The sequence below is a fragment of the Mus musculus genome, chromosome 18 (genome assembly GCF_000001635.26).
Source record: "Mus musculus strain C57BL/6J chromosome 18, GRCm38.p6 C57BL/6J".
NCBI lineage: Eukaryota > Metazoa > Chordata > Mammalia > Rodentia > Muridae > Mus > Mus musculus.
In genome coordinates this window covers 68,233,761-68,247,143 of record NC_000084.6, presented here as the reverse complement: position 1 = coordinate 68,247,143, position 13,383 = coordinate 68,233,761, and the positions used below count along the sequence as shown (strand labels likewise).

At 48.7% G+C, this 13,383-nt stretch overlaps 1 protein-coding gene across 14 annotated transcripts in view; it reads right to left on the bottom strand.

The window, feature by feature from the left end:
- Positions 1-13,383, bottom strand: part of Ldlrad4 (low density lipoprotein receptor class A domain containing 4) — a 328,277-nt gene that overhangs the window by 13,407 nt on the left and 301,487 nt on the right. For all 14 annotated transcript variants that reach the window (XM_030250537.1, XM_006526085.4, NM_172631.4 and 11 more), the window contains one exon: positions 11,335-11,489. In XM_030250537.1, the coding sequence (XP_030106397.1) occupies positions 11,335-11,489 (155 nt within the window). The remainder of the gene's footprint in view (positions 1-11,334; positions 11,490-13,383) is intronic.

Here is a 13,383-nt window from a genome sequence, read left to right as displayed (position 1 = left end):
ACTCCTCAAGGTTTTTTATGTATAAGATCATGGCATCTGATAACAGGGCACCTTTCTCCACCCTTTCCCACTGGGATGCGGTCCTGGCTATTTTTACATCAACTTGACACAAGCTAGAGTCATCTGAAAGGTGGCAACCTCCATTGAGAAAATGCCTCCGTAAGATCAGGCTGTAGGCAAGCCTATAAGGCATTTCATAATTAGTGATTGATATGGGAGGGCCCAGCCCATGGTGAGTGCCATGAGAAAACCATGAGCAAGCTATGAGGAACACGCCTATAAGCAGCTTCCTCCACAGCCTCTGCATCAGCTCCTGCCTCCGGGCTCCTGCCCTGACTTCTTCAGTGATGACCTGTGGATATATAAGTGTAAACAAAATAAAATCTTTCCTCTCCAAGTCACTTTCAGTTATGGGTATTTCATCAGGGCAAGAGCAACTCTAAGACAAATGTCTTTTGTTTCTCCTGGCCAACTATTCTAGCTAGAACTTCAAACAAATGTTATGTTAAATAGATAAGGCAAAAGCAGCCATCTCTGTCTTGTTCCTGATCTTGGAAGAACGTTTTAGTATTTTACTGCTGATTGATGATGTTTTTGTCTGTGAGCTTCTCATAGATCAATGAGAAGTTAAGGCGATGAAGTTTCCTTTTTCTTTTTCCACTTCATCAAGTGATGTTTATGTAAGGATGTTGAATCTTATCAAGCAATTCCTCTGTATTGACCTAGATGATCATGGGTGTTCTTTCCTGCCTCTTCATTCTGTTAATGGGGTGTGTAATGTTGACTGGTTTTAAATTCTAAGCCAGCCTTACATTCCAGAAATAAATCACATCTGGCCATGGGGTGTAATTCTTTTGAAATGCATGGCGTCTAATTCTTACGAAATGATGCTGAAGTCAAGTTTCTGTTGTTATTTTCTTGAAGTCATTTATGTCAGTACTCATAAAGGACACTGGCTTATGGCTTCCTCTTGGCTTCGTGTTTTCTATGTCCTTCTTCAGGATTGAGACTGCTGGCCTCTTGGACTGAGTCAAGAAACCTTACGGACCTTTTCCATTCTTTCGAAGGATTGGAGAAGGAGAGGTAGCAAGTCTTTCATATTTGGTAGACCTTCCCCGTTCATCCACCTGACCTTCCTGTGTTAGGAAGGTATCTTAATTAAAAATTCCTATTGCTACAATTAAAAAAAGAAAAGACCAAAGACTACCAAGGGAGAGAGGGGCTTACTTCAGCTTATAGTTCCATATCACAGCCCATCACTGAGGGCAGTCAAGGCAAGGGCTCAAGGCCGAACCCCAGAGACAGGCACTGATGCAGACGACATCAAAAGGTGCTTCTGACTGACTGGCTGCTCCTCAGGCCTCAGCCTGCCTCCTCGGAGCACCCACCTCCAGCCCAGGGGTGGCACCGCTCATCAACCACCAACCAAGAAACCACACCACAGGTTTGCCAAGCTGGTGGGGCTGTTTTCTCAACAGGGATTCCTTTTCCCCAAATGATGTCAGGTTGACATAAAATTAGCCAGCGTAGAAGTGTATTAGTTATTTTTCTTGGCTAGAGAGAAACTTAAGGAAGAAAGATGTATTCTTGCCTCGTGTTGTAAGCGGAAACATCCACTATAGCAGGGAAGCGATGACAACAGGGTCAGCCCATGCCTATGGCAGTGGGAGCTAGCCCATACTGGGAGGCTCAGACAGGGCCTGGGGCAAGCCTAGGGTATAAAATTCAAGAACCACCCATAGCAAGCCACTTCCTCTATCATCGGGGTCTCACCTAAAGAGTTACATCCTCCTGAAAGTGTCACCAGACAGAGACCTATTGCTCCAGTGTGTCAAGCAGACCATACTAGGAGGCTTTTATTCATCTCTCCCATCTTCTTACTACTTAGAGGTTTGTTCAGATTTCTTCTTTCTTCACAAGGCAGTTTTGGTAAGGTGTCTGTAACCGTTTATCTGTTTTATCTAGAGAGTCCAATTTGTGGTTATATAGTTATTCATTGTCCCTTGCCATTGTCTTCATCTCTATACAACTTGGATGATGGTTTAACCCAGGAGAGGCAGCCTGTCACTGTGACTTGCCTTAAGCTGTGGGTCAGAGCCCGCTGCTTGTGTCCACGCATACTGTGACCCCGTATGAGGGCAACATCATAGCTTGGACTTGCTTATGCCTGTGTTCTCAACTAACCCCTCCTTACCATTTTCAGAGAACAGTGGGATCTACCAGTGAGACCACTGCTTGGCATTCTGGCTTCTCTCTCAGAGGCTCCTTACAGTGATCAAGTGTCCCCATGGCTTCATATGGCACATGGCACAGCTATTTTTCCACGAGCTCCATCGGGAGAATTTCAAATCAGAGGTAGAAGTAGTCTTCAGATAGTCAGCAACTTCTTTACTTTCTAATAAGATAAATTCTCCTTCCTGTCTTTTTTTTCCCCCATAGTCCTTTCTACAAACCAGACAGGGCCATACTGCCTTTTCTCCTCTAGGGGGCAGTAACAGCTTAGAACTCAGCACCTATATATGGCTGGGAGTACTCTGGCAGCCACAGCCTCCTTTATTCCTCCTTGGGAATCTATCATCAGACTTCTTACGACTCCTAACTCTACTCAATCTAGGGCACATCCCTTAAGAGAACAGACAAATCTTCCAGGAAGATCTGTTGGGAGGGAGAGAATGTAGATCCTTCCCATTTGTAGAATAATGCAGCGGATTGAGAAAGGAAGCCACCAGGTGCTTCCCCCAGCCTAGAGGGGGTTGAGGGGAGCTGGGGCTGGGAACACCACCACACTCCAATAAATTCCAGCCAGAAATAAGAAAGCTTAGGGGACAGGAAGACTGTTCGGCTTTGGCATGCTTCCAGCTCCAGTCCCTTCTTTGCCCAGAGGGGGAGGGTTTACTCATGGCCCAGAGCTGGCAGTAGGTTAACTTCTAGCCAAAAGCCAGCCCTAGCGAGGCCTTCAGTAAAGGCCACCTAGAGTTTCCAAATAATTGAGAAACCTTTGAGACCTTTCCTAAAACCATACCAAGAAAAAAAAATTACCATAGGAGTTATAGTAATGCCTTATAAACTTAAAAGGCTACTAAAGTCTTGTTTATTTAATATTGGGGGGGGGGGTCGAGTGGTTCAGTGGGTAAAAGGGCTTGCTGTGCAGGTGTGTGGAGCCGAGTTCTAACCCTGAAACACACAGTGGCAGGAAAGACCCAACTCCTGAGGAATGTCCCCTCACTTCCACAGGTGTCGTGGCGTATGATCCCGCCTACAATAATAAATAAAAGTTTAGACTTTCACAAGTATTCTTTTAACATGTTATTTTTACATATTGTTTCGCCAATACAAACCACTGCCAAACAAGTTCCCTGGGAGATAATCAGAACAGTATTGGTTTTGCCTTCATCCTTTGTTATGCGAAAAGAGGACTTTTAATTCTAAAAAGAAAAGATCTCTGTGTGGAACTCAGGTTGGTCTAGAATTCACCATACATATATTTCTCAACATGGCTGGCTCTAAGATTTCTTTTTACTTTTATGTGTGTGTGTGTGTGTCCATATGTGTTGGGGGAGGTGTATACCTTACATATGCAGGTAAGTAGATGCCAGAAAAGGGTATCAGATCCCGGGAGTTGGAGTTACAGGCAGTTTTGAGCCCTGCTACATGAGGGCTGGAAACAGACCCCAGGTGTTCAGAAGAGCAGCCAGTGCTCTTAGCCACTGAGCCACCTCTCCAGCCTTGCATCATGGGACAATGCAGCTGAGGTACTGTTGTCTCCATTGCCTTCTGGAAGCAGCATCAGTTTGTTGTGGGTCCTGTCTGATCTTGGTGTGGCTTGGCTTGTGACTTGGAGAGCATCATCTTCTCGAGTCACCTGGCATTGCACCAACCTGGTACCCTATACCAACCCTCAGTCATCCATAGGACTTCGTTCTAAATAGTGGGTGATACCAAAGCTTAAATCTATCCTCGGAAAACAAGCAGAAGAATGGAGACTTGCCATCATGGAGAAGAAGAAAAGAGTTTTCCTTGATATGAAAAGTAAAGAACCTGTAAGCCATAACGGTAATGCTAAGGCTATTCTGAATGCCATGTCGCTCTTAATGGTGCATTAAGAGGAGGGTGTGAGTTACATGGCTTCCAGTGTAAACCAGGCTACTGAAAATGTCCACGTGAGCTGCTTCAGAGGGGAACTGGCCGCATCCCCACCACACTCCGCTTTTCACCCCTCCCATACTTGAAAGGATACATTGTGACTTTGAAGTAATCTGTTCTAGGCTCCAGACAGATAGACCAAAGGGTGAAACCCTTCCAGAGGCCACCTGGCAGCTAAAGCTCTTCCTGGTAGACAATGCAACCCTCGAGAGGAAGCTGGTGTTGAGAGTATCTGAGTAAGCGCTGTCATGCCCTGCCTACCTGCTCTGGTGCTTAGAGAGCGGAGAATAGAGGCTGGACACCGTTGGACACCAGCCCCTTCTGGTTTAAGGGTGCAGGGATATTACTGTCAGGGAAGCCGCCCCCTGACATCATCTTCTATCCCATCAACTCTGCCAGACCATCCTCTGCCACACTCTTTAGGACTAAAACAATGGCATCATTTAGTAAAGATCCAACCGAAAATAGTTTCTTCCTTCAGTTTGCAAAGACTTTTCTAAACACAGTCTAATGTAGGTAGAAAAGGAGGAGGCATTCTTTGGTTTCTTTGGGGGTGGGGGATAGAGATGTGGTAGCCAGCCCCCCCCCACACACACTCCCTGTGCCCTTCTCTGGACCAGAGCCTAGTCTGTGGGTTTCCAATATCCCTATGGGTATGGGGCCCACCTCAGAGCCTCTGCCTAGGGAGGGACAAATGAAGGCACAAGCAGGCTGAGAAAGGTGCCTGCCGTGCTGAGCATGTCCTGGAAGGTCCTGCTACCAGCGACAGCTGAGCCAGTTTGAGATATACCCAGGCTGTTATCCGCTGTCCAGCACTTCTAACTTCTATCTTCCTTTACTCCTAAGGCTTCCAGAGGCTGCTGGTGGTAGGGCAAGCTGCAGACAGCACAAGAGCCCACAGCCAGCCTTGTGTTCTCACTCACAGGCTTTGGCCACAGAGCAGAAGGCCCTGCCCCGAGAAGATGACTAAATGGCCTGTCAGGACAGTCACAGGATGTGCCGCACTTTGTTGACACAGACACATGCTTCACTCCTGAAAGAGCAGAAACTGTCTTTACTGTCACAAGGGCATGTGTGCCATTTGGTTTGATTTGGTTTCTGGACATTGGAAGCCCTCTTAATTCATTTTTTGTTTCCTTCCTGTGCGAAACACTGTTTTCTTTAAAAACATAATTTTTTTTTAAAGCTCCTATGCCAGGTGTTGCGGCTCATGCCCATGATCCCAGCACTTGGGAGGCTGAGGCAGGAGGTGTGAGTTCAAGTCCAGACTGGACTGCAGTGTGAGACCCTGTCAACAAGTAAGCATTGAAGACCTGGAGAGAGAACTCAGTGATTCAGAGCCCCTGATGCTTTTACAGAGGACCAGAGGTCAATTCTGAGCACATGCGTGGTGGCTTACAACCATTCACAACTCCAGTTCCAGTCCGTCCCCGTCCCCGTCCCCGTCCCACCCCCCCCCCCCACCTCCACCCACAGCAGTCATGCACAGGCATATATACATGCAGGCAAATACTCACAAACATATAGTTAAAAATTGCTTTAAAAACACTTTTTAACACGTCCCTACACACACACCTACCACAAGGCTGCAAACCAGTAGGTAACTATGACACTGCTACAGGACTCGGGATCCAAACCCAAAACAGGATTACAACCACAGATGTATGCTGGCCCATCTCCTTGGGTCAGCTTCTATTAGGGGGGGCAAATGGCTCCTCCCACGCTCCGGGGGTCACATATATACTTTCCTCAGTGTGTAGACCTACCCCACACCAAGGTGCGTGGGGGCTGAGGAGTACATTGCATTGGCAGAGGTCTACAGAGGCCTGGTTCTCTCTCCCAGCATCCAGGGAGACAAAAGACATGGCCTCGAGGAAAGCCCGACTGCTAGGCAGATACTCATCCTTTCCAAGCGACTGCTGCTGCAGAGTCTCTGTGCAGAAGCCCAGACATCTGACTCTGCACCACTGACCAAGCACCCGTAGCAACTGGTAACGAAGAAGTGTGTGCTGTAACTCTTCCCGCTAACTTTTCAATTGGAATTTATGTTTCTACAAGTCAAGAGTGGCTCGGTATATAATATCTCATATGGCTCAAACTGAGTAAAACTCCTGCCCCTGCACCTGAGGCCAGCCACCTCTGCGTACCTACTGGCCACAAACCCTGGGCTGTTGGGATGGGGTTAGCAGGACCCACCAGGCAGGGGTACAACTGTCAGAAAGGACCTCCCAGATCCCTCCAGCTGGAAAAGCCTAGACCAGTAGTTCTCAACAACAAAGATCGTGACCCCTTTGGGGATCGCATATCAGATATTTACATTATCATTCACAACAGTAGCAAGATTACAGTTATGAAGTAGCAATGAAATAAGTTATTGTGGGTTGGGGGGTCACCACAACATGAGGCGCTGTATCAAAGGGTCATAGCCTTAGGAAGGTTGAGAACCACTGGCCTAGGCAATTCTGGTAAATCTCCCTTAGTGTCGGGTCTGGAATACCTAGGCCCTTCTATTGGTTCCCTGTTATTTGGTAGTTTAAGACAACAGAAAGCAATTTAGATAGTCTCTAAGCTCTAAGCCACACAAACAAGGCGTCTGTAAATGTGTTGAGGTTGCCTTGAGAAAAACTAAAAGGACATTTGTGTCACAAACCTATCTCCTGCTGCTGGCCATCATTTGAGCTTTCACTTTTTCCTTTAATTTAAGCCTGAGCTGCTTGCGTTCATTTCTGTCCAGTGGCTTCCACTGGCCATATGACCCCCTTCCGTGGCAGCCCTGGCACACACTTCTGAGGACAGGCCTCAGGCACAAGGAGCCCTCTCCTTATACTTCACACCTGCATTGTCTCAAACAAAGAACGAAGGGGCGAGGGTTGTTGGCAACGGGAGAAAGGATAGTTATGGAGGTAGGAGCAGCATGTGCCGTCTCCGTGACGTCCCTCAAGATTGGGAGGGAGGACTCATGGGCCAAGAACAGCTGGACGGCCAGTGTCATCTCACAGGACTGTCCCCAGCCATCAAGGCCAGTCAAGCTTTTGAGATTCTGTTCTCTTCATTTTCTAGTTTGATTTCTGCTGTTGTTAAAAAACAAAAAACAAAACAAAACAAAACCTACTCTGACCAAAAGCAACGCAGGGAAGAAAAGGAGTTATGTGCCATACACTTCCAGGTCACAGTCCGTCACTGAGGGAAGTGTTGGGGCAAGAACTCAGGTAGGAGCTCGAAGCATGGCGGAATACCATTGCTGGTTCTCTCGCGCTCATGCTCAGCTAACACTCTTATGCACCCCAGGACCATCTGCCAAAGAATGGCACCACTCGCCATGGGCCCTCCTGCATCCAGGAATAACCAAGACAACCCCCACACACCAATCTGATCGAGGCAATTCCTCAGTTCGGATTTCCTCTCAGATGACTGACAGGAGGCTGTCCAACAGCCAATCAGATCTAAGGAGGACAGTCATTTCATCCTGGCTTTTCCTTTGGGTCAAAGCCAACTGTCAGCTAATGAGAAGAGAGGTGTCTCTTGCCTTCTCAAGATGAACACAGCATTATAATCCCACCAAAGATCTCACATGGCTCTGTAATACGGAGGCAAAAGACCCCACACATTAAGTGTCTCTGCAACACTCAGGCTCAGAACAATGAGCAGTTCCCTTCTGAAAGGTTGGCAGGGACCTTCTGCACCTACATGCTGCCAAATAGCAGGATGTCTGAGATACTTGCCCACACTACTAGGGGAGGTGATCCTGGGGCTGTCAGTGCTAGCTAAACAAGGGTGCTTCCGGATCTAGGGACAGGGCTTAGATAACAGATATGACGCCACAGGACAGAGGCACAGTGGACATACACATTCATCCTCAATTGCCACTCTGTCCCAAGTTCCGCTAACCAACATCCCATGCAGGGGCAACCTGGCCAAGTGATGCGAACGAGAGCACAGCATCCTTTCCCCCATGATGTGACTGCCAAGCTTCTGCTAGCTCTTGGCAGGAAGACGGTAAACCCAGGCAATCGTACTGAGAGGGCAAGGGAGGCAACCTGGAAAAGCAACTAGAAGCTCTCCAGCCTGGGCAATCACTGAAGTAGAGGAGACAATGGGTTCTCATGTACGCTACATAAACACAGGCACTGGGTTGGCCTAAGCATCCCCAGTAGAATCAAGAGCAGCCCTGACCTCAGCCAAGGATGAGTCGGCTGCTCTCGCCTGGTCGCTTTGCTGTCCTGGCTATGATGAGGTCCAGGGAAGGGAGGGGTGAACAGACGTGGGTGGAAATCACTAGGGAAAGTGTCTATAGGCAGAGTCTCCGAACAGCTATGTCCTGGGGAATACAGGAGAAGCGTGCCCTTCACCCTTGTGGGCACATCAAAGCAGCCAGGAGCACTGTGCTCGTGAGATGGTGGCCTCGTCAACAGTGTGCCTGGGCAGGTGGTACTCAGCGCTAAGGTCAGTTTCTCTGGGTCGCCTGTTGTGGAGACCCAGTGTACTAGAGGACGATCAGACTATCTCTGTAGCACCGCATCCTCGATGTAACACTAACCCAGGCTCTACAGGATATCCCCGGGCTGGGAATCAGACATACAGAGGAGCGATCTGCTTTTCCAGCCGTCAGAAGGAAGCAACACTTCAAGGAAGGAGTTGGTGTGTGTGTGTGTGTGTGTGTGTGTGTGTGTGTGTGTGTGGGAGGGGTGGTAGAAAGGACAGAAACTCTGGTGTGTGAGGACAGAAGGAAGGTTTGTTCCCTCTTCATCCACTTTATCGCTCATTTAGAGCCACAAGCTATGCAGATCGTCCCACTCAGGAAGCAGAGCTATAGTCTAAGGCCAAAGCACCCTCCGTTACGGTGTTGAAACACACCTTGAATTGTATGAACACGGGATCGAGCCCAGCCCTAAGCTGGGCAATATCTACTGTTGTGATTAACAGAGAAAGAATAGGTAGACCCTGGGGAGGGATGGCACTCACCTCTGGATCGCTCAGAGAAAAGTGAAAAGAGTTATGCGGCAGCTCAGGAGTGAACGACCACACCATCCTCACAGCCATGTTATAAACACAGGTACAAAAGGCACACCTCTCTCCAGGCTCCACCCTGGCAGATCCCAGATCTCAGCACACCACCTACACCTGCTAACAGAAACCCCCCTCGGTAGATAAAATTCACCAATTACTGACTGTCTTCGTTGTTCCTCGGTGTTCATCCTCGAAGGATCCCTCAAAGTCACCTTCTCACTTTCCAGAAAAGGGAGGCCCTGCCAATCAGCAAGCTACCACTTCCTGGCCAGAGAGACCAGCACGGGGTAGACTACCAGGCAAAGAAGGCCCTTTCCAAGTAAAGCCAAATGAGAACTGTTTCTTGCACCAGTCAAGCTGTCTTCCTGCTATACCTCTTAGTTATCCCATGGTGCGTATAGCCAGGATGCAACACCTAAGGGCAGTGGCAGCAAGAGAGGATGAGGCTGGGGCTGCATGGTGGCGACACAAAAGACCAAGGGAGGGGCCTAGGCAAAGAGCCCATACCGGAACCCCGAGTACCTGGGGACTCCTAGAGCACAACGTGCAAGATGGGAAGATTGGACATTTTAGAGCTAGAAACTAGGCTAAGTCCTACTTTGGGAGTAATGCTAATACCCAGGACTGAAGCATTGCTGGTGATTCACACCTACCTGAATGCATCAGCCTATTGTTTGGTGGCAGTGTGAGAGAGTTGTACCACATCTGCCAAGGAGTAGCTAGCATTATATTAAGGCAAAGACCCTGTGTGGCCCTCTAATGACCACTGCAAAGAGATTTTCCTCATCCTCTTTCTTTGAGCTCAGGACTTTGGATTTGTTCTCTCTTTCAAGATCTGAGCTGCCCTTTGCACAGTGATCCCGAGAGTCAGGGTGGATACCAGAGGACAAGGCCCAGAATGTCATGGTAGTGTAGAAAGATATCACCCAAGCAGGCCCAGAGGAGCTGGTAGGCAAAACTGGGACTCAGCAAGGGAAAGGGAAAGCAAGGGAAAATGAAGATGCTGACAGGAAGTGAGACTGTGAGACCAAATCCTGTCTGCTGCTACTGTCCCAGCCTGGACTTCCAGCTGTGGAGTGGATACAGCACACACACACACACACACACCCTACTCCCTGTTGTGTTTACCTCTGCCCCCAAGAGCCACCAAGCCATTAGGCTCCCCTGGCAAGCAAGACGCTGCCCTGTTGAGAGTTATCCCAAGCAAAGCTGCCATTCCACACTGCCCATTACAATGGTTATACCCCACACTCACAACAGCCTTCCCCAACAGGCCTTCCTCCCTGAGGAAGTGACCAGCATCCCCGGTCCCTAGTAAAGGATAATCCACAAAGTATGTCTCTCCTGCTACTCAGAAAAGGATGGAAGAAGAAAACTCGATGCCTCCTATGTCCTATACCAATAGTAAGAATCTAAACTCAGCTAAACACACTATGTCCATGTCTCTTGCTAAAAGTCACCAGAATTTATGTACAGATTACAAGACAGGTGGAGAACATGATGTCCCAGCAGCCCCTGGCCTCCCAGGTTTGATTACGGCTTAGCCATCCATCACACTGTTTTATGAGGAGAAGCAAGAGGTTGAGGGCAAGAGATAGAAAGCTGTAAAGAGTCCAAAGTGAGGTGCCTCACTGGATAGCTTGTGGCACCCCACCTCATTCCATCTAAGTAAGGAGCCACACATCCCACGGTCCCTTCCAGCTGGGTTGCATCCGAGAGCCACAGACACATCTGCTAATGTATCCCCGGACCAACTCCAAGCAAAGAGCTATATATAACGTAGTGCTGCCCGAAGGAAACCAGACACACAAGAGGGGGCATGGGCGTGAAGACCACGGCTAGCAGAACTAATTAGGGCTAATGGCCAATAATCAGGCAGGGGAGACTTTCACAGATGAAAAGACGTGAGCAAGCTGTTAGAGGGCTCTTATGTCCCTTTCCTGGCTGGATACTGGCTCTACATGAGAAGTCCCTGAGCTGTATGCATACAACATGTGCAGCAAGGTTTGCAGCAACGTGTGCAGCAAGGTTTGCACTCTTTCAGATTAACTATCAATCCAAATTCCTAGCACCTCTGTACCACAGTGAGCCGACAAGTGGGCTATCCTACCCTCTAGCCCTTGCCACACCCTGTCTGGGGCATTCGCCAGGGGCATTCCGGATGACCCAGGCCCACACACTTACCGGCTGCAGCCCGTCCTCCTGTCTCTGGCTCTGGTTGGGGCGGTTGATGAAGGAGCGTGTGGAGACTTTGTAGTGGTTCAGTAGGCAGACAACGACCACCACCATCACCGTCACCACCACAACAATGATAAGGATCTGCGCGAATTCCAGCTCGGCTGCAAGGAAAGAAGGAGGATTGTGAGCAGTGGTCCTGGCACCTGTGTGACTTTCTGACTTACGGTTCCTGCAGCCGCAGGCAGTCATGACCCCCTTCCCAGACATCCGTGAGGGAGACAGAAAGAAGCTATGGCTACATTTTGGAAGAGAAGAAAATGCAGTCATAAAACGGCTGCATGGCTGGGCCAGGGGTAATGCTTGACTCTGCCTGCAGATGCTGTAGGTCACTTGCAGGCCTTCCGTATTGTAGCTTTTTGCACAAAGGGAGAGTCTGGGAGTGCCCTGCCCCACAGATCTCTGTCACTCAGCTTGGTGAAGTTCAAAGACCTGGCCTTCCAATGTAAGGCCTTAAAGAAAATGTTTTGCTGGCCCTACCAGACCGCCAGGGTTTTGGCTACAACATCCCTCACTGACACAGTGGAGTTCAAGGTCAGCCGTATGAGCTCACCACAGGCAGCTGCTAAATTGGCACCTGTTCATGTTGGGCCAACCTCAGGACAGCTCAGACTGTCTCTTCAGTTCCCTTCCTGTCAGGCAACACCCACCATCTCTCTCCGTTCCAGCAGAGTTGAGAAAGTCTCTCAGGACTGAAGCTGCCCCCACTAACCACACCTACATAACCTCTCCAGAAAGTGAACTCATCCCTTTGGTTGAGCCCAATTTCCCAGAGCGCAACTGGGCGTTAAAGAAAAAATACATATTAAGGGGCCAGCTTAGTCTCCAGTCCTGAGTGACTTAGAAAGCATAGCCCCATCCCACAGGCTCAGTGTCTGAGTGGTAAGGTTCCCGGTTCCAACGCTAACATTACAAATGAGTTCCTCCTGTCATTAATACGCCATGCATATGCATGGCTGGTGTCCCTCCCTGATTCAGCATTTCTGCCACACTATTGAGCTGAGTGTGTACAGTCAGCGTTTCTCTCAACGCTCTGATCGCAAGTCTGCTGTGGCTTACTCATGTTTCGTTCTCAGTATCCAACGTGTGGTGGTGCCTGACAGGTAGTAATATGGCTTCAGCTGGAAACGGAAGACCAAAGACCGACTGAGGAACATACTCAGGCTCAGAGAAGGTACTCATGCCCACGACTCCGAGCGGGCCTTCCCTGGGGACAGCAATTACCGGCAAGACAGACCTCCACTGCCTGCAGGGGACAGTGCAAACACCTGCAGAGCCCTAGGGATCTATGCCACACATCCAGTCAAAACTCCAAGGATAGACACCTCCGTACACAGCATGAAGAAGGCAGGGACATTCATTCTGTTCTGGCCAAAGTGAGCTTCAGCATAAAGATGGAATCCTACATAATGTTCCTGTTTGACCAACTTTGTATTTTACAGAGAAACAACACAGTTGTCACAACTGCCCTTCAGGTTAAAGCCCGCCCTCACGTTTACCAGTGTTTCCTTTTTTGTTAAAAGATCATGTTGCTTAGCAGACTCGGAGCAGAAAGAAAGGAATGACAACCACAAGGCAGCCTCGAGGGCCTCCGGTTAACCCTTCTCTTGACCGCTCTTTCTACATTGCCTTTTTCCTGAACATGGAAGCCTGTGAAAACACAGCAAAGGAAATCAAGTTGTGTCTTCATAGTTCCATGGGCCTCTCCATAAAAATGAATCCCATCTGAAGACAATCTTACTATAGAAATGTTTAAACTACTATAAAAGCGTCATAGAAGAAAGCAGTCTAATGCGGCTGAAGCCCTTCGGCCCTCCCTGACCGTATCCGCTCCACGCCATCCTGGTGGGAAGTCAGGTCTGGTTAGCATGCCCACTAAATAAATACTGCCTCCTTTTAATTATGACCAAATTATTGGGAGGTGAAGAGAAGTAAAAAGATGCTATGTGTCTATGTGAGTGCTGGCACAAATTTGTCAGTAATCTATCAAGAAAGGCT